Here is a 21,216-nt window from a genome sequence, read left to right on the forward strand (position 1 = left end):
TTTTTTTTGTTTTCATTCTGTCAAAGTGACTGAGTGTCAAACACATGAGAAGAGATATACCTTCAAGCCTCTTTCAACCATTTGCCTGTGTACATTGACACAGAAACTCTAAGGGGACAAAACTCCCAGGAGCAGCGCACGTTGCAAGTGACCTTTTGCACATAGAGAGACAAATATAAAAAACAGAAAAGGCAAACAGGAAGAGGTAAATATTCTGTCAGTAAATATCTGAGTGCTGCTTAATATTAATGTTAGAAAAAGTTGGATTCTTAAGAATAACTCAATATAGTGTTTCTAAAAATGAAGATCCTGGCTGAAGGAAAAAAGTTGCTCATTTTTTTTTCATTTTAAGCCTTATTATTTCAAACAAAGACACCATATTGCAACATTGTCTATCTGGAAGCTGCAAATTGATCAATGAGGCCCAGTAGCTTTTTGTCCTCTTGATCATTTCATTTAGCACTCCTTTGAGGTGGCTTCAATGTGCAAGTCCTTGCAGTGTGCACTGTAGTGCCCACATTTGTTTCAGTGATCAGTTTTTAATCTGTTAATGATCTTATAAGTTGACCAGGGAAAGTAAACAGCTTCAGCTAAGTATAACATAATTAAATCAATTAAAGTTGTAATGCTCCGCTCCCCTGAGACATCATAGAGGATATTGTTTTTGATTAAAATGGTTCTTGCTTGTTGGTCCTGTTGCGAATTTAGCTGAAGTGTTACTGATACATTAGCATGGATAAGGTTTAAACCCTGGAAAAGGCAGATGTTGTGGGCAGTTCTTCTTTCTTTTTCGGCTTTTCCCATCAGGGGTCGCCACAGCGAATCATCCTTTTCCACCTCACTCTATCATGGACATCTTCTACCCTAACATTAGCCAACTTCATGTCCTCTGTTAAGACATCCATGTATCTCCTCTTTGGCCGTCCTCTTGCCCTCCTGCCAGGCAGCTCCATCTCCAACATCCTTCTACCAATATATCCACTATCCCTCCTCTGAACATGTCCAAACCATCATGTTGTGGGCAGTTACTTGTTGAAAAACATTTTTCACAGTGGGCTTTTATTGTGAAATAAAGCTCAAACATGTAGAAGAGTTGTCATTTTAGTATTTTCCAGAGATTTCACCTTGTTCTTGTTCTGCTGGATGGTTTTCATGATTTTATTTTCTTTTTAAAATGTGTTTGGTAGCAAAAAATAATCAGTTGCCCAGAAAAAAAAACCTCCACTTTGAAACGTGGAAAACATTTTTGTTAGAATTTAAAGACATTCTTGACTTAAGGGGGTCGTCTCTTGTCAAAAAACAACTTCACACATTAACATTAAAAAGAAATGTACCCAAAACTTTGTTTAAATAGATGGAATGTTTACAGACCTATCTGAGAGCCTGACTCCCATTCCATATCTGTGTGTGTCAGATACACCATCTGTAAAATCTGCTGTCAAGAGTGGCACATCACAAACCCGGTTGTGTTTGCTTTGTTGATTGGACGCCCGGGAAATAATTCGGTGGTGTTTTCTGAAGCCAGTGGTTTCTTATCTTCTCAGAGATTCATTTAAAATAATTGAAGTTTGCACAGCAGAAAGTGTTCGGCACATGCAAGATGTGATGCGATGTGTATGTGGAGGCACTCTCTATGCAAAGAAGCAGAAAATTGGTATGGATTTATATCTTTATTTATTAGAAAATATAGGGAGAGGTGCAGAGATTTTTTGGTAAACAAAAAACATAGAAAAGAAATTCAAAATATTTAGAAATGATTACACTTTTTTCTTTTACTTTTTTTTCTTTTAATAATTGTGAATATTTTAGTTTCCCACTGTGATTATACAACCAGATTATAAACATTTTTTTATTTAGATATTTATCTCATTAGTTTTAATAGTCTGGTTATTTCAAAATAATTTAGTCTCTAAAAATATCATACGAGTTTCCAACATTTTAAAAAATATGGAAAATGCATCATAAAAAAACAAATAACTAAATATTATTTGGAAAATATCATTGAAATCGGACTTTAGATGGATCTCCAGGTGCTTGAAAGCTTACAGTGATTCCCTCTGCTGTGTCTCTGGCGTGTGTGTGTTTGTGCACGTGCTCCAGTGTGCGTGCAAGTGCGACCTTCGGAAGGGCAAGACGCGTGAGAAGGGAGCTGGGTTTAACTGCAGCACATCGATCGTGGACCCCTGCATTCTCCCGCTCAACAGTCACTCATTGTGCCCCCACACACATACACATCCCCACACGCCTCATTGGCCAAATAGACTAACATATGAGTGACGGGGCCAATTTCTCGCCTTTTCCTCCCCTTGTTAATTTATGGCCATTGATCTACACTGAGCTGAATTTATACACACTCATCATGCTTTCTGGTTCTTGCACTCACGCACACACTTTCAGGTCTTTTGTGTGGCTTACAATGCTTTGCAGTGACACATGCTCCTGCTGCGTCAGCACAAGAGGTGAGCGGGAAGTACAAGAACATACTGAAGGACTCAGGAAGAGTGTGAAGTTGAACTAATGGGTTTTTTTTTTTGGAGGAGCTGTTACCATTGACATTAAATACTGCTCTAGAGTGGGGAAAAATGCATATGGCCATGGAAAGACAGTACAGTTTATGTGCCCTCACGCATAAGTAATATTTAGATTAGACTTTTTGACTGATCAAAATCAGCATCAGCTCATATTTGCTTAAGTTAATACTTTTCTGTAAAAGAGGATTTTTGTTGACCTTTCTGCTCTGCTTCTGTTTAGTGCGACTGCATTTTTAATCTGGTACCTTCTTGTATTCTGTCTCCATCCAGCTGCTTCCCCATGCTCAGCTGACAACCAGGTGCTCGGTGAGAGTGAACGCAGCAGGGAGCAGATTCTTCAGGCTCTCGTCGACCTGTCTCGGAGCTTTCAGGACATTGCCGACCGCTGTCTCCTAGTTTTGCATCTAGAGATCAGGTTTGATTGTCAAGTTCACTCATGGAATTTCCCTTCACTGTAGACATATTTTGTAAGGAAAAAATCAAAGGGCCCTTACAAATAAAAATGTAAAGAATTTTTTTATTCCTAGTCTCATTGAATAAAAAAATTTGCTTGTTTAATAGTTTTGCATAAACATTTATTTTATTTTCGCTTATCCATATTATGTTTTTTGGCTTAATTATTCCCCAAAAAGTGTGTTTGCGATAAACATTTAAAGGGCTACATAAAATAGAGTATTCCACCTTCCGTAACATGCTCCTCTCCATTACCACAGTCACAGACTCCAGGGGCAACGATGTAATCATAAAAAAAACTCTTTAAGACTCCAGCAAACTTTGGAGGACCCAGCCTCTCCTGCATTCTCTGGTCACTTCCCCAGCAGCATTTTGTTGTTGCCAAGCAACTTGTAAACCCGCACAATCAGCACCCGCAGTGTCATAAGCGGTGAAAAAACGCCCAAAAAGGAAGAGCGGGCATGCCACTCATCTCACTACAGTAAAAAAAATGTCTATATCAGTCTAAAAAAAGGGTTAACAACAAGAGAACAAGCAAAACACAAAAGCAAAGTAAGATAAGTACGATAACACAGAGCTAAGGGATGCCAGTTGGGAAAAAAATAAAATAACATTGACCCTAATTTCAGGTGGGTTTTAAAAGGGTTTTTAAAATATAGAATTCAAAATAAAAAATGTTTTTTTTTATATATCATTTCCCCCCCTAACCATTAACAATTCTAGTATTTGCTGAATTTGAATCACATTTTCACAGTCAATCACATCCAAAGTTTAGAAACTATTTTTTACCAACATACAATGTCATCAGAACATAACAACTTTCACTAGATCCCTTGGATAACAGAAATGTGTTGCATTATTATGAAAACAAAAGCTCAAAAACCCCATACACTCCCTCCATTATGTGTTGTGAATACTAATATAAAGTTAATTTACCAGTACATAAACTTTTTCACTCTTACAGCCACCAGTAGTTCTCCATCATTCCTTCCCATTTCCTCTGTTTTTCCCAGCAGGCCATTGTGTAGCTTATGCAATATTCTTGATGATTTTAGTAGAAAACCCTCCCCGAGGCTAATGTCTAGCTATATACTACACCCCATTGACTCTCTCCATATAGCGAATTTCCCCTGATAGTTTTACCAGTTAAATGAAGCCATGAAGAAGAAATGAGGGGAGGTGGCAAGAGATGGAAGAAAGATATGCACGTTTAAAGTGGCAGAAGGGGGTTAAAGAAGGGATCTGCAGTTGATAAGTGGAGAAATGAGTAAACAAAGGGAGAGATGGCTGTAAGATGAAGGCATTTCATTTGTTCAGTTGTTGTTGGCCCTGCCTTAGGCAGTGAGAAACATTCATCTATATTATTAGATACCCTAATCTTTGGTGTCCAGGGATTATGTAATTACAAAAGTATTGACTTTTTGGAGTCTAGACATATATTATCCTTTCAGGGACCTAAAGAAGCTCAACCATAGATATAGGTTTTAGAGTAAAGATTAGGGGGAAATAAAGTGCTGCTAGCTTTTACAGAAATATTAGATGATGCATTTTATTTTGTAGCAGTTTACCAAAAATGTTGACACAAGGTGAAAAAAGTCCTCAACATGTTTTTTTTGCTCTGACTTTGTTGGGAATCCAATGACATCAGTGGCTGCTTACAGCGGAAAAAATGTCCTTGTGGAAAAAAGTAAGAAATTGAAAGCGCAAGATTTTTTTCCCCCTTGTTATAAATAAAAAATCTGCCAATAAAGCCAGTCGAGTTTGTCTTGGTCAGATTATTTAACATAAATAGGGATGTTCTGTTTTTTTAAAGACAAAAATGAAATCTTGATATGAACAATGAACAGTCATATTTCAGTATATTCCTCTGGTAATTGTAAATGTTATGGCTTAAAATAAGCGTGCTTTGCTTAAAACTCAGTTTTATATTTTCAAAGTAGGTATATTCATACACTTTTTCCCCCAAATATATCCTACTTTAAGAGTTGCAACAGTCCAATTATCTTTATTTCTAGATCATCTTAAAGTTAGACTAAAATGAAATATTTTTAGATACATTTGTCTTAAAATCATAGAGGTAAAAAAAACTCTGCCATATAAACGGCTAAGGTGAATTAGTGTTGTGTTTGAAGCTAGAGGAAAAAATATATGGTTTCAATAACAAATACAGAAAGCAAAAAAACAACGAAAATTTCATTTTTTCCTGTGGTCATTTTACTCGCTGCATTTCACCAACCCTCTTTCTTTTTTTTTTCCTCCAGGGTGCACTGTTTCCATTACCTGATCCCCCTGACCAAGCAAGGAAATTATGCCATTGTGGCTAACGTAGAGAGCATGGATTATGACCCTCTTGTAGTCAAACTGAACAAGGACATCTCAGCTATAGAGGAAGCCATGGGGGCCGCCTTGCAGCAGCACAAGTTTCAGTATATTTTTGAAGGTCAGTGGACCCCTGAAAACCTGAAACATGAAGTTTCAGGTGTTGTTTATCCATCTAAATGTTAATAGCCTGACTGCTTTTCCTTTTCCAGGACTTGGCCACCTGATCTCATGTATTTTAATCAACGGGGCTCAGTACTTTAAGAGGATCAGTGAGTCTGGTATCAAGAAGATGTGCAGAAACATTTTTGTCCTCCAGCAGAACCTCACCAACATCACCATGTCAAGAGAGGCCGACCTTGACTTTGCCAGGTTTGTGTTTTTTTATTTTATTTCTCTTCCCTCTTTCTTTGTTTGAGGGCAAAACAACCCACCTGTAACAGTCCTTCTGGTTCAAAAGGTTGAAAAACGCCTTCAGGATGGTTTTGAAGGATCTCATTTTTCTATGTACTAAGTAAAGTAGAATGATTTAGATAGTGTTTGTATGAGTGAGCTAACTGGTTTAAAAATGACAGCATTTTTTCCAAATCTAAATCCTGATCCATCCTTGAAAATTTAAGTCATTTAGCAGCATGTATTTTATGACAATTTAGCTTATGCAAAAAAAACAGACTCTTGGATTATGCATAGAAATATTTTAACACTTTTACAGAACTTTTATTGTACAAAGGGCGCTACATAGCTGCCACCAGGGGTTACCATGTAATAAGGACCTCCTTTTTTCTGTTTTTTTTGCTTTTATTTTGCCTGTGTGTTTTATGCCCTAAGGTCAATTAATCACACAAAAAGCAATTTCCCAGCACAGCACAAGTATTCATAATCTTGGAGACTCATGTGTGATTGTAACTATATGCGTGGCAAGCTACAGCTCAATAATTGTAATTATTAAACCATGAAATAATTACAGCTCTTTTAAGGTAGACAGCTGGTTTTAAATGAGTCACATGTTTAAGTGGCAGCTGGTGCTAATTGAAAACTCTTTAAATTACTGAGCAGGAACTTGGGCAGCATGCTAAAGGCATCGGTTCTGCACTGGCTTGTGTTAGGCCAGCTCCAAGGTTTTATGGGACCCTTTTGCTAAATTTGATTTGGGGTCCCAGCTAAACCCTTTGCCAACTCCTCAAAACCCCCAAAACAATCAAATGCCCAGTAGGCTGTGTTCACATCAGGCATGTCACACGATTGAATGCTTTAATAGAGCAAGTTGTTAGCCTGCCAAAGAAACTTTTAGTACTTTTCATAGGATACCCTATTGAATTGCTTTTCATTGCAAAGGATGTAAATGATCAAACAGATTTCTCCTTGATCTCTTTGTAGAAATGTTTTTTCTATTTACTTGTCAGCAAATTTTAGGATCTAAAAAAAGTTTTAAAATATATACGTTTCAGCTGATTTAACTCTGATAGTTATCTATAAATTCAAACAAGCCCCACACTGCCCATGAAAACATTTTAATTTAGATTGAACATATATTATTTTGTACCTCCACTGACAATTGACTAAAATCAAGAGCCTGTGCTTTATGACTCCTCGTAAATTCAAACCTGATGGCAAAAGGTTTCATTTACTGTCAGAGCTGTTCTTTATTGGAATAGATTTAAAGGACATTTTCTCTTCCGTTGCACCACAGTGTTTCGTTGCTGTTCAGAGGCAAAGATCTTAAGGTATTTTAATGCATTTACATGTATAGATTTTTTTGAAAATTTGATTCTACACTATTATTGTCTTGTTTATATGCAATAGTAAATGTAAAAAAGGATGACGCCGCACCAAAGTCATAATGTTACAAAATTCCCCGTTTGACTTTCTTGCATTTTTTTAATTAAGGTTAATTTTATATATCTTATTTTGAAAGGAACTTGTTTCTAAAATAGATAGTATTAAATAACCTGTTTTATACAGAAAAGTATAGCACTATTATAACTATGTAAGTTTTTAAAAGGTACATTGTGTAAATGAAATGCTTAATGGGCACACAAACATATAAATAAAGTGTTTTTTTCTAAACAACAAACTGGAGCTTTGCGCTTCTCACTGGTTTTTGGTCACTAAGAACTGGACCAAATGGCTTTTTTATGGATAAAGGTTGCAGACCCCTGACATAGTATAATAGAAAGTACTTGACTGTATATATTTTTTTATGTTTCCTGCATCCTCAGCTCAACTTTAACTCTGTTACTGGGTTTATTTTTCCCTCAGCAATGGCAGATCATATCTCAACGCTGCAGTAGATCCCTTGGATAATATTTTAATGCCAGAGCCTTTGGCAAGCTGATTATTTTATTTTCCTTTAATGAAAGCTGCAGCCAGATGTACTGCAGTTAGTACGTGTCAAGCTGTACACACCCTCACCCTGCGATGTGTTCAAAGGTTTATGGCTGACTCAGCACTTTAGTTTTCTGCTGCAGTGTCCAACTAATCCTTTGTTTAGAAAATAAAAGACTCTCAACAGAAAAGTCACAACTGAATCTAAAAAGCTTTAGTCAATTAGAAGCAGTTTAGCGCGTCTTTTTACCAAAGTTTTTATCATTTAAGTGAAAGTAAAAATCCAAATAAGCTTGGTTGAACACTTCTATGCTGCTTTTTGGATATATTATCTGTCCTTTTTCTGACATAAAAAATAAATCTTTGCTGTAAAATGGTCTTATGATCATCTTGCAATCAGCTTTGTGGGTGATTACACCTCAGACACTACAAATAAACTCTATTAATGTTCATCTAAACTGATACCATCTAAAAACTATCATTTTTTGTTATTTCTTGTGTTTTCCGCATTCATTTTCTGCAATAATTTCTTATGTTTTATGTCTATAATGTCTAAAAAACCCACAATTCTGCAAAAAGCAGTTCTTTGTTCTCAGAACTGTGTTGCCAAGCTTTTTTTTTGTCATTTCCTGCACCTTACTTTGTCAGGATCACAAATGTTTACGTTCTACCAGAACTTAAAGAAACCTAAAGACTATAGTAAAGCTGAAAAAAATGTATTTTTGTACAGATTCAGTTTTAATGTGTTTGCCACGTTGTTAACCAACCATGTAATTGTTATTTCTGTTAATAGTAACATATTTTTAGGAAAAATTCCAACATTCATACCAAAATAAAGGTTGGACATAAATAAGAAACTAAAAATCACCAAACAGACTAGAAAAACTGAGTCAGGACAGCAGCAGTCTGCCTTCCTGCTCTAAAATGTAGAGTTGTAACAGAATAAAGTCATATACCCAGACCTGAACTCCAATCATGCGGCCAATGTTCTCAGTGGAAGCAAGAATCAGAGACAGTGATATTACAAAATTCTGCAGCTTATTAACACAAATTAATCCTAATAGGACTTTCTTCAGAAAGCTCAGAAAATCATTGTTCTTTAGCATTTCCTCCAGAAATTGATGAATGTTAATATTGATGAATATTGTAAAATCCTAAACCTCACCTCATTGAGCAAATCTTCCTCAACAAATTGGCTGTTTAAGATTGTTTAGATCTACAAAAAAGTAAATTATCAGTCAATAGTTAATCCTACTTGTTGTTTTTCTCCCTCCTCAAACCCATAAAAGTGACTTAGATCTGACAACCAGAGACAATCCTGATCCTAAACCTAAAATGAAGGCGACTCAGGACTATCCCATGCTGCTCCTGCTTCTCCATTGGTCTTTACAAAAGTCTATGGCCCACATTTGTTTGGAAATTTGATATTTGTCCTCTGGATTCCTGTGACTGTTTCTATGCTGAGTAATAGATATCATTTACAGTGCTGTGAAGTATAGTACTTCAAAGAAAACATACTTTACTCAAAGTAATATTGTGGATGACGGTAAAAGGCATAAAAATGTGTGAACATGTAGTTTGGTGTTTATTATTTGTGGTCTGGGAAACCAAAGTCATTGAAAGAAAGGAGGACAGAGAAGTAAGCTAAAATGACCTGAGCTGTACTGGATGTGGACCACTTTTGATTAGCATGGTATTTCTGTCCTCTGTCAACTTTGATTATGGAGAAATAGCGGTGATGGCTTTTGTGTCTTTCCTCCCTTTCTCCCACTCTCTGATTACAAGGCGTGGGTGGTGTGGAGGTGTTGATTGGGAATTGCAGAGCACATTGTTTACAGATTCATGGCTTTCTGGATTGGCCGGCCTCCGGCTTCAAAACACACACCGACTCTTACTAGCGCACACGCACACAACCACACTGATTCACCCTTGTCTGCTGTGGATCCCTATTTTCACCCATGCACAGAGAGTAAGCCAAGGTAATCAGGACATTTCTGCGGCATATTTATATGCAGGACATGAATATTCATGTTCACACCTGCTTTCCTTAGAAACGTAGCCGTCTATAAAGCACAGCCTGAAGTGAAATACTAAGTTCAGTCATTAATAACTGAAATGTTTGTTTTAAAAACTAAATCCAGATTGCAGAACATTTGTGGTCCAAACCCACCCAGTTCAGTAAAACCGTTTTGGTGACTACCTTTGAAGTGTTAATGCTGTTGAGTCCTTTCTGTCTGGAGAATGCACATTCTCCTTGCATGGTTACCCCAGATCAAAAACATCTATCGTAAGTTGATTCTAAAATTGTTCCTCCGGGGTGACTGAGGACTCTAAGTGCCTTTGTGACACACTGGTCACATGTTATGCTGCGTACACACTGGGCATGTGTTCAAGAACACGCTGAACACAGAGTCCTGAACGCGCTTTTGGCATTTGGTGTTCACTCTGGACTGTCGAGACCCGATACTAATGCATGGAAGGGGACTTGGTGCAAAATGTCAAGGCGGTGAAAATCTTGCTCCAGGCCTTTTCTTTCACAGCTCTATTCCAATATGTGAAAGACTTGGTGCCATGTAATTTCGGCCTGGCGCAAACCACAATTATTAATTTCTCCTCTGTGATCAATTTTCTGCCATTTGGCACTTCAGTCAAATAAAGGGGACGTCATCCATATGTGACTACCAAATCCAAGTCCCTGATTCGTCAGTGTTCAAATTGTTTAACTTAAAATCGAATACTATTTGACAAAAACAGCAGCGAGATAAAAGCTAGTAATAAAAGCTGAATTATTACCACCTCTGGTGAAGAAGCAAGACAGAAATGAGGCAAGGCAGTGATCACAGCAGGACGCCTGCTTTGCTGAGAAGACTGCAGATGCTTCCTGTGTACCCTATATCTTTTTGTGCTGTATGTGTGCGTTAATGTATGTGTGTCTTTGACCTCACCTATATGCTTTTATAGAACAGGAGGAGAACTCAGAAAAAGCCTCTAACAAACATTAATATAAGATAAAGTGATAGCGAGGGCCATTGAACAACATGGCAGTAATAATGACACACACCTACATACAAGCATATACACTCACTGTTGTCCACTCTAATCATGTCCCAAAGACTGCGCACATAAATGGGGAAACAGTGCCCCTTTGTGGTTGAATTCTTGTTCTTCCACTGGAAAACAATAATAAAACCCACACTTGGTGAGTTTTCATTCTTGCAGCATATGACAAAAATGTGTGTGTGTTTCTGTTCGAGCATGTGCTTTAGTATTGTCCTGCAGCGGTCTCTAACCTCTCAGTCAGAAGTTTGGCAGCAAAATCCGCTTATAAGTCAAGGTCAAACACAATCACCTAAACACTTACACACAGAGACACACCCACACACACCATCTGTTCTTGGGCAGACTCTGCAGACCTGGACATCACTGCAAAGTTGCATTAATATTTATAAATGTGTGTAATTGGTTGTATTTACAACACTTTCAGCCTTGTCACTCCACTCATCATCTGTCATTGTCTGTTGTGTCCATCCAAATCCCCAGCTGCTCTGAACTCTGTTTTTTTTGACAGAAATGAGATCAACTTTGGTATTTATTAATGAGTTTTTTATTTCCAACAGACTACCAGAGGTAATAATGAGTACACATGACAACAGACTCTTATTTAGAGTTGCCCAGCAATCAACCACTGCAACCTTGAAAGAAAATGTTGGGCTTTGCCTGGCAACAGATTTAGTAGCTTTAAATAGATGTTTGGATCCATTAGCTACCATTTTGTGCTTGTACATTTTAGATTTCAGTTACACAAGAACTGATAAACACTTTAAACTGATGGAAGTTTTGTTTGTTTCTTTAAAGGACTTAAAAACTATGATAAAACCAGTTTTACAGATGAACAATCATTTTTCTGTTTTCTTTAGGTCACATAAACATTAAGTCCAGTGTCATAAGTTTTTTTGTTTTTTTTCTTTTACACTAATGACGCATGACCTATAGAAGATGAAAGAAATGTCAAATCTGATCATCCAAAATCTAGTTTAAAACTTTTAATTTATGTCTTGTCATTGCAATCTTAGACTTTAAACTCCAATTTTCTAAAAAATAATAATCATCTGGGGAAAAAAGCTATTGGAGCAAATCTTGTATAGTACACAATTTGACAGTTACTTATCAATCAAAAGGCCACACCAGATTTATTAGATGTTTTGTATGAAATGAGTTTTAAATCAAAACTTGATCCCCTGTGAAGTTTTTATGAATATTCGATAGCAGCAGAGCTAAATAAGGAGGTTTTAAATCATTTTTGTGGTCTTTTCTTGCTTTGGCATTTGCCGTTTGATGATCTTTGTGAAAAAAATATCTGCTTCCCTTGTATAACAAGCCCTTAGAGGTTGTTTTCTGAACTGCACTTGGCTGAAGGTAATTTTTCCTTTAGGCTTGTTTCTTTTGGCATATGTTTTTAATTTTTTTAAAAGCCATGAATAACACATCTGCATTATATTTGCTGCTTTTGAAGGTTCATTTAACATTTGAAGTATGTTTGCGTCCAACGGTTTGTTAAATGGCCTCCAGCAAAAGTAAAAATAATGCATTCTCATTCATCATTATGAAAGTCCTGTCTTCTGCAGAAGCTGTTTTTTTGTTGTTTTTTACCCAGAGTCGCACCTTTTGAGTTTTGCACTTTAGCCCAAATGTTACCAAACCACCACAGTTCAGTTTGTTGCACCCGTTTCATTTCCCCCGAAGAGTTACTGTATTTTTCGTGATGTTGTGTGTCTTTTGTGTTTTTCCAAAGCATGCCACCCCGCTTTGTGCATTTCTGTGATCCAGAATGCCAGCAAATAAAATGTCTTTTCATTGTGTTGCTGGGTGTCAAGGTGGCAGGCTGCTGCAGCGTCCTCTGAGAATGTGGTAATAAGTACAGTTGACGGCCATGTCAGCAGGTGTCAACAGATAAAAGTGTTTGTATTTAGGCTGCGTTGCAGTGCACTGTCACTTGTTTCTCCCGTCCTGTCACCTTGTGTTTCGTACTTCATCTCTCCTTCCTCTCTCAATCCTTTTTCCTTTTCCTTCTTCCCATTTTAACGACCATCCACTCACCTGCAATGCCTCTCGTAAATTGAAATTCTCTCCTCTTCCTGCTCCTGTCTTCTGCGTTGCATGAGTTAGACGCAGCGTGATGATGCCGGTCTTTGCTGATGAAGCCAATGTTTATGTGTTTATGGGTGTGCACCTCGTGAGTGATGGTGCTGATGAGGCCAGCTGCAGTGTATGTACGTGCGTGTTCTTATCTGTGAGGTGTAGCGTGATGAGGCCGGTCTTTGCTGATGAAGCTTCAGTCGGAGTCTCTGCAGACCTTTCCTCATTACCAGAGGAGAGACAAATGCAGTGCTCCAGAGGGAGATGGAGACAAAAAAAGCAGAAAGGGAGACTTCACGGAGAGCTTGAAAGCGGCAACATAATGTTTTGAACAAGATTACATGCACACAAAGCCTGCTTGTGTGGAAAAAAAATCATGCAATTCAGCTTCGGTGTGGATTATCTTTAGCATTTTTTGAATAAAGATCGCTTTTTTTTTACTATCTGAGTTCACACAATGCATCTAAAATAGTCAATCAAATAATATTGAAAACATTTTTGTAGAGATAGACGCTCACACTAGCTAACATGTGCAAAATACTTCATGGTTTCCAGTTGCCATAGTTACTCATGCTTTCCAACAGTCTTCCAGATGCATTGGAGTTTGGCATTACTGCTAATGAAGAAAAGCTGGAATAATTATCAAAAGAGTTCAAGCTGACCAGTTATGACACTTTTTCTCACCTTAATTGCTAATTTCACCTAAAAGGATGCTTGAAAAGATTTTAAAAAGTTTTCCACTTGTCATAACCTTTTACTGTTTTCATTTATTTTCAGTTTTACAATGTGTTATTCAATGTGAGCAGAAAATCTTCTATCTTGTGTTCTGCTCAAGTGTTGAATATTTTACTGAGACCAATCTTTATTTTTGCTGCTTCGTTTGTTCTAACTTTAGCATTGGCAGGTATAAATTTTGCAAATGTGTACTGTACCTTAAAACGTGCGAGTGAATTCAACAAAGTTGACAGAGGTATCTTGACTTGAGTGATATGTTTCCTTAAAACACTAAATCAAAGAAAGTCTTTGGAAAAAAAACATGTTTTTTCTTCTTTTAAAGGATACACATTTTGCTTTGTAACTGAAGATTTAGATGATTGGAGTCAGACATCAATTACCCAAAGTGCTATTCTGACACATCTTAAAGACCCACTTTGATGAAAATTGTGTCTTGGGTGTTTCTAACATGTTCCTGCGTTATTTTTCTCATGATGGAGGACATTTATTAAGAAATATTAGGCTTCTGTTTCTTTATCCAAATCATTGTGAATCAAGAGCTTTAAAGGGACGTCGAAGTAAAAAAAAAAGAACTTGTTTCTCGTGTGCATGCAAGAAAACAAACACATACACCAGTTAATCAAAGCAGGTAAATCCTCTGCGCCGAATCGAACCACATGACTTTAGAACTGGCTTTTCATAACATAACATTGAAATAAAACGGGGTCTGTTTTTATTTAGCTAATTCTGGGCTCCTTGTTCTGGACTGAGACGCAGTGAACGGAAATTCCGAGGACCTTGAACTCCTCATGGATGTAACTGCAGAACAGGAAACAGGTATGCACCTGGTATCGATCGGGCAAAAAAAGAGGAAAGAAAGGAGGCCAGGACGGAGCTCAATAAAGAGCAGATGAAAAAAGGCAGTTTAAAAAAGATTCAAGATTCAAGAGGTTTTTATTGCCATATTCTGTGTAGCTACACAGAGTAGGAATTTGTTTCGGTACAAATGTGCAACATAAAACAGAAGAACAGTAAACAACAAAATTTTTACACAATGGACAGAACAAAAATATAAATAGAGTCAGTAGTGCAAGGAGTGACAAAACAGTGCAAACTGAGAATGTTCAAGGTGCAGGTAGTGGGCTGGTGACTGATTGGACATTGAAGTGAAATCTGGGGGGGGGGGGGGGGGGGGGGGTTACAGGGCGTTTAAGAGTCTGACTGCAGAGGGAAAGAAACTGTTCTTGTGTCTGGAGGTTCTGGTCCTGATGGACCTTAGCCTCCTGCCTGAAGGGAGTAGTTTCAGTAGGTAATGTCCAGGGTGAGAAGGGTCGGCAGCTATCCGGCCTGCACGTCCCCGGGTTCTGGAGACATATAGTTCCTGGACAGATGGGAGGCTGCAGCTGATCACCTTCTCTGCTGAGCGCGCAATACGCTGTAGCCTGTTAATGTCCCTGGTTGTGGCACTAGTGTACCACACGGTGATGGAGGAGGTGAGGATGGACTCAATGATGGCCGTGTAGAACTGCACCATCATCTGGGCCGGCAGCCGGGCTTTCTTCAACTGCCGCAGGAAGTACATCCTCTGCTGGGCCTTTTTGAGGAGAGAGCAGATGGATGGCTCCCACTTGAGGTCCTGTGTGATGGTGGTGCCGAGGAAACGCACAGAGTCCACTAGGGTGATGGGAGAGTCTGACAGGGGGATTGCAAAGACAACCGCCGGGCCCCAAGCTCCCTGCTCCACTCCATTCTGATGCGTCCATTTGTAGACAACTTGATCCATGGAGGTCTCTGTTTTCCCCGTCTGAGCTGACATCTGGCTTAGAACTGTACGGCTGTAAGTTAGCGGGAGAGAATCTAAACAGAGAGCTCTGTCATGGGTGATGGGAGGGGGGGGGGGGGGGTTACTCTGCACCAACAGTCCCATCCACAACCCAGAGGCAAAATGTCTTAGAAGACAATACAGATTTGTTATTTCGCCTCAAAATGGCAGAATCATAATAAAAGACAAGTGGGAACGCTTTGAAAATAGATCAAAAGATAATCGGAGTGAAGAAAAGAAGTTGCTTATTAATGCTTCTCTAAGCTCAGCTTTTAGAGTAAACAGAAGATACAGCCATAAACTCGTAATAAATTACATTTTTACACAATTTCAGTCAGGTGCAACAAGTAAGAGACAAAAACATTGCAAAAGGCTTGTTGTTGGTGAAGGAGGCATTTATTTAGACGGCAACAAGCCTTGGTTCCGACTGATGGAGAGGTGGATCCACGCACTCATTATTTCTTCCCCTCCTCTTCATCTCTCCCTGACTAACTAATGTGTTGCTGCGAACGCGCTGACACAGGCAGACGGTAATGGCTTTAATACTGTACACGCTGGAAATGAGGGGAAATGAATTGTGCTGAATCCAGTTTTTCCTCCCACTTTTTCTTCCCCCGTGTTTCACTCTTGCTCCATTGTCATGTGTCGGTCCTGCACCGCATCCTCGCACCATAAATTAACTTAATACTCTTTGCATATGAGGACGAGGAGGGGGGGGACTAATTAAAATTTAATAGAATGTGCTCCAAGAAGGCGGGGCGATGTGCGCACACACACACACACACAAATATACAAAGGCTGTTTCATCTGAGCTTTTGTGCATGAAACTTCTGCTAGCAGGTGGAAAATGCTAGGCAAGAATTCAGTTTTCTATTGGGTGGTTTTGTGCACAGACTGAGGCTGAGAGCGTAAAATACTCAAAAGACATACAGAATTAAACTCCTTTTGTGGGTGAAAAAATTGATTGTTTCGTTTACTAGTTGCAAATCTAGCCAACAGAGAACACAACTGTGTGTGTTTGTTACAGTGTGTCACTAGGGGTTCTTGCTTGATGTGGGGCGCAGAGAGATTCTAATCTTATTAACAGCCCTTTGCCTGTTTGCCAAATGGCTTTCCAGCTGCTCGGGTAATGAAGTGTTTGAAAATGTTTTCGGCACACACCAGCATACATCATTCAGACACTTGGGTAGATTGACGAAAACACAGGCGTGCACGCGCACACGCATTTTTTTTCTTCTCTCTCTCTTTCGGAACCACTTTCTTTCCCTTCTGTGCCGAACAGAGGCCAGATTGCCAGCTGTCCGCAGAAACCAAAACAAACAGTCTCTTAAAAGCCAGCTGACGGCGAGACATGCTCTCCTCCTGCAGGTGCATCATGCTATTTTGATATAGGATAATCCAGAAAGGAAGGCCGCTTTAGTCCCAATTCATCAGTTTGATTTGGAACTAATTACTAGGTCTTATTTGGAAAAGTTTCATTGGGAAAGAGGATACAGGCTGTTAAATTACAAAAGTTTTCCTTTTTTTTATTGGCATATTTTCTTTATTATGGTTAACAACAGATGTGTCAAAGTAACCATAGTGAAGTTTTAAAGAGTCAAACATGTTTTATGCTTCTTTTTAAATGAACCTGCTTACTTTAGTCCAGTGTTTTTCAACCAGTGTGCCGCGGCACACTAGTGTGCCGTGGGAGATGGCCAAGTGTGCCGTGGGAAATTGCCCTCATTAACTGATCTAAAAACATTTCCCATCTCCAGGATTTTAGCTCTCTCTGTTCATCCAAACAGGCCCTGATAAAACACTGAGGAGTTAGGAATATAAAAGATCGTAAAATACCTTTTCTTTGCGTTTTTTTAATTTTATTAAAGACATTTTGATAAGAATGACGTACCGCGATTCAGCTGCACCTTCGGCTGTATTTTGGAAAAGTCCCGTGTTGGGGGGGTTAATCACATGTCATCGGTCTGACCAATCAGAAGTGCTTAAAGTCTTCACTTCCTTGTCCCGATTTAGCTCGTAAAGTCGGTCAGTTCTAACAGAAATACCAGCTAAAGCTCGTCTTTAGCGGTGTAGCTTTCCACAGAATCCGGTATCAGACCGTGGAACAAGTGAACAAAACAATGAAGCTCCGAAAACCGATATTCGGCCGTTTTATGCACTACATTTCCCATGATGCATTGGGTTGTGAGAGTGACAGCGCAAAAGGAGATCTGTTGTTAAACGTCTTGAAACTAACGAACACACAAACTGTTTTTAAATCTTCTAACTTAACTTTTATTGCATCTTTTAGAAAAAAACAGCTGCAGTTTCCAGCTTTTTCTGTAACAATTATTTCAAAAATGCATGTGAGATTGTGCAGGGGCTGTAGATCAATACAGACTATGAGTTTCTCCTGTTTTTTTAATTTTTGGATGCTGGTGTGCCGCGGAATTTTTTTTAAGGTTAAAGTGTGCCGTGGCTCTGAAAAGGTTGAAAAACACTCATTTAGTCTAAAGATACATACACGCCAAGCATTTGATGTATGTTCTAGAACATGGATTTAACCCATTGTGTTCACACTGGATCAAGCAGGGAGGGGCGTCTTCTGCTGCTGCTGCTGCTGCTGCTGTTTACCCACAAGTTTTAATTTCTCCTCCGTGCTCAATTTTTCAAACAGCTGACACTTCTGTGACACTAGAGGGACCCCATCCAAACGTGACTACCAAATATGAGTCCCTGTTTGCTCAAAGTTGGACCTGGTTTGAGTTGCAGTGCGCGTTCAATGGCCGCACGTTTTGCACGTACAACGCAAATATGGTCGTAAAAACTTGCGTCGCAATGCGAGAGTTTTGAATGCAGAATGCCCTAAACGCACAATCACAAAGACTTTTTGATAAAAGTTATGATAGAGCAATAATAGTTGACTTTTAACCTGAATAGATTCTGTTTTAACCCTCTTTTAACTCTGTTCTATAACTTAAAATAAAGCATTTTCCTTTGCTGTTAGGAATTGGGGTGTTTGTTTATTCAGAACAGGACTGGTTCAGAACTGAGCATGGACAAAAGCTGTTCTCAACTGCTTTTGTGGAAAAGAAATTGGCTTGTTTTGGGGCTTTTCTGTGCTTTGCCTTTTAGATCATATAATGAGTCAATTGGCTAAAGTCCACCGATTAATGGAAGTGGAGGAAGTGAAACGGGAAAGCTTTAATGCTTATTTTAGCCTTGAATGTTGTACACACATATACTCAAAAAAGAGAGCAGAAGGAACTCTTCATTTGTATTTGCTCTGTGGGTAAGGTCAGAGATGTTTGTATAGCAACTCTCAATGATCATTAAGGTAACTTAAGGATGCCAAAATAATATCAAATAAAACTCAAACATGTTAGAACTCCTGATTTTTTTCCTTTTCTTCTTTTTGCTTCGCCGCTGTTATGAAAATAGCAGTTTATCCATTTTCTCTACCACTGCTGAGGCCTATCCCAGCTGCCTTATTTCCATAACTTTTTTTTTCTTTTCTTGCCAGTGTATATAAAAAATGCATTTTGTGACCGTCAGCAGGTTGAATTGTGCGTTCTCCATAAATTCTTACAGTCCCTTTGTTGCCTCTGCCTTATCAGTATGTGCTTTATGCCCTCTTCCATAGCCCGTTGGGGCATTATATACTAATTAAAGCCCTATTAATTCTACACATATCTTTTTCCTCCTTTGGCTCTGTCAACAAGCGTTCATTAGAATAATCTTGGTTGTTTGTAGCCACTTAATTTACCCTCAACTCCCAGAAGCAGAAGGGTGAGGTCTTTGAATTTATTTATAGGGATGTTGGTTGCTGTTTTGTTTTTTAACCTTATTTGTTCCCTTTGATTAAAAAATGGAAACCGACAATGTCCTTATCCTATCGCTTTATTTTTTTCTCTCTGCTATGTTCATTGACGTATTTTCTTTCCTCTTTTTATTTCCCTTTCTCCCTTCAGGCAGTACTATGAGATGCTGTACAACACTGCAGACGAGCTGCTGAACCTGGTGGTGGACCAAGGTGTTCGCTACACGGAGCTGGAGTACATCAACGCCTTGTCCTTGCTCCACCGCAGTCAGACAGGCGTCGGGGACTTGAGCACTCAAAACACCCGGCTGCAGAGGCTGAAGGAGATTATCTGCGAGCAGGCCGCCATCAAACAGGCCACCAAGGATAAGAAGATCACCACGGTGTAACCATACAAACAGGACACAGATTCCATCACCTGGAGTTAAAAACACAAGCATTTCTGGTTGCATTAAATTAAATTGTGTTTGCAAGGTTAGAAATAGAGCCCCCTAAAGTTGAAATAAATTCTTGTTTTAGACCTGAGATGTGAGAATGTGTTGGAAAGTTTGTCCTCTGTGTGTCTCCTGCCTGATTTGATAGAAGACACTGTAGTAGGACGTTGACAAAGATGCATCTTTAAAGCTCTGGATGTGAAGATTATATGTGACTGTGCACTGCAGTGACTAACGGGTTGGTGACAAACACTACTGCAAGCAGTTAGTTAATCAGATAATCAAGACTTTCTTTTCAAGTTAAAAAAAAGGCAAAAGAAATACACTCGTCATGTAATAACTGTAGAGGTTAACACTCATACCTACAGCATCACTTTAAAAAAACTGTTTTGTTTTTTTTAGTTTAACGTAACCTTTTCTTTGTCTGTGCAGTGGGTCACTGATGCTGTTTGGAACGGCAGATGTCATGTTACTGATGAATGAGGTTGCATTTTTCTTTTTTTTTGTCTGATTTCACTTTGCAGCATTCCCTAAAAGTTATAAAATATATCTGGGACTACAAATATGATCATCAATATGCTTTTCTGAATGATAGTAGAGTAAAATGGTGTGACTAGAATTAAATTGTCTTTTTATTTTGTATTTTTCTTGGACAAATTGGAAAAGCAAAACCACAAAAAATATGATTTTTTTTATAGATTTTTTTTATTATTATTTCAGATCACTTGTGTCATGTTTGCATGAATGCAAAAACAATTTTGTCACCATTTAATTTGGATAAAATCAAAACAAATTAACTTCATTTGCTTATCTTTTAGCAGAGTAAACATTTAAACACTAGAGACTATCAGGAATCCTTCCCTTTTTCCTGCAGCCCTCCCTGCCTTCAGTTCATTAACTTGGGAGAGAGGTATTTAACAAGAAAAGGAGAGGGGAATTGGAGCCTCGTCAATACGGCGGGCTCAGTGCTGGTCTCCCTGCAGCCCACACAGCAATCCATCATAATGGCACATAGCCTGGGATCGATGGAGAAACAACGGTAAAGCTGCTGAGTGGATCGTCTACCACTCTGAACGCACTCTAGGTGTGAAATCTAAAATCTGCTCATTCATCTATTCAATCCAGAGCTGCTTTTGTAAAGGGGAACTTCAATACAATGGTAACCAAGTGTGTCATGCCACTCACACATGCTGTTAAACTTTTATCTTACAGGAAAAACACAGTACAAATATGTCCTCAAGGTTTTCCCTACAGGCATAAATGTAAGTTAAATGTGCTTTTCTTTATAATGCGCGTGCATTTTTGACATGTTACTTACACATATGTAGGATGATCACGAGTGTGCTTAAAATAATGCATTAAACATTTTCTTTTGTTTTGGTTTGGTTTATTTAGCTTAAATTCCAAAATGTGTTCCTTGCTTTTTTATGCATGTATGTAAAAAATGCTTTATTGTCATGCAAATAAACATTAGGTTATGTTTGTTTTTTCACGCATCCAATAAAAAAGGATTAATAAAGAAACCACTAAAGGCTGGTGTCTAGTATTATTTATTTATTTAATGCAGTGGCAATGTTTTTCTAAAAAAATTGCATTCTGTCTTTTAAAGTAAAAAACATTAAAGGGCCTCATCGCCATCAGCATCAGTCCTATAGGTCATACTATAGATTAATCTATAGTATG

The 21,216-nt window shown here is 38.4% G+C and overlaps 1 protein-coding gene across 1 annotated transcript in view; it reads left to right on the plus strand.

Annotated features, from left to right (window-relative positions):
• exoc4 (exocyst complex component 4) overlaps positions 1-21,064 on the plus strand; it is a 137,975-nt gene extending 116,911 nt beyond the window's left edge. The window contains exons 17-20 of the mRNA XM_011491137.4: positions 2,802-2,946; positions 5,246-5,424; positions 5,516-5,675; positions 19,251-21,064. Of these exons, the coding sequence (XP_011489439.1) occupies positions 2,802-2,946; positions 5,246-5,424; positions 5,516-5,675; positions 19,251-19,488 (722 nt within the window). The 3' untranslated portion in view covers positions 19,489-21,064. The remainder of the gene's footprint in view (positions 1-2,801; positions 2,947-5,245; positions 5,425-5,515; positions 5,676-19,250) is intronic.
• The last annotated feature ends 152 nt before the right edge of the window (positions 21,065-21,216 follow it).

This window comes from Oryzias latipes, chromosome 23 (assembly GCF_053564925.1).
Source record: "Oryzias latipes strain Hd-rR chromosome 23, Olatipes_Hd-rR_3.1".
In the NCBI taxonomy this organism is placed as follows: Eukaryota; Metazoa; Chordata; class Actinopteri; order Beloniformes; family Adrianichthyidae; genus Oryzias; species Oryzias latipes.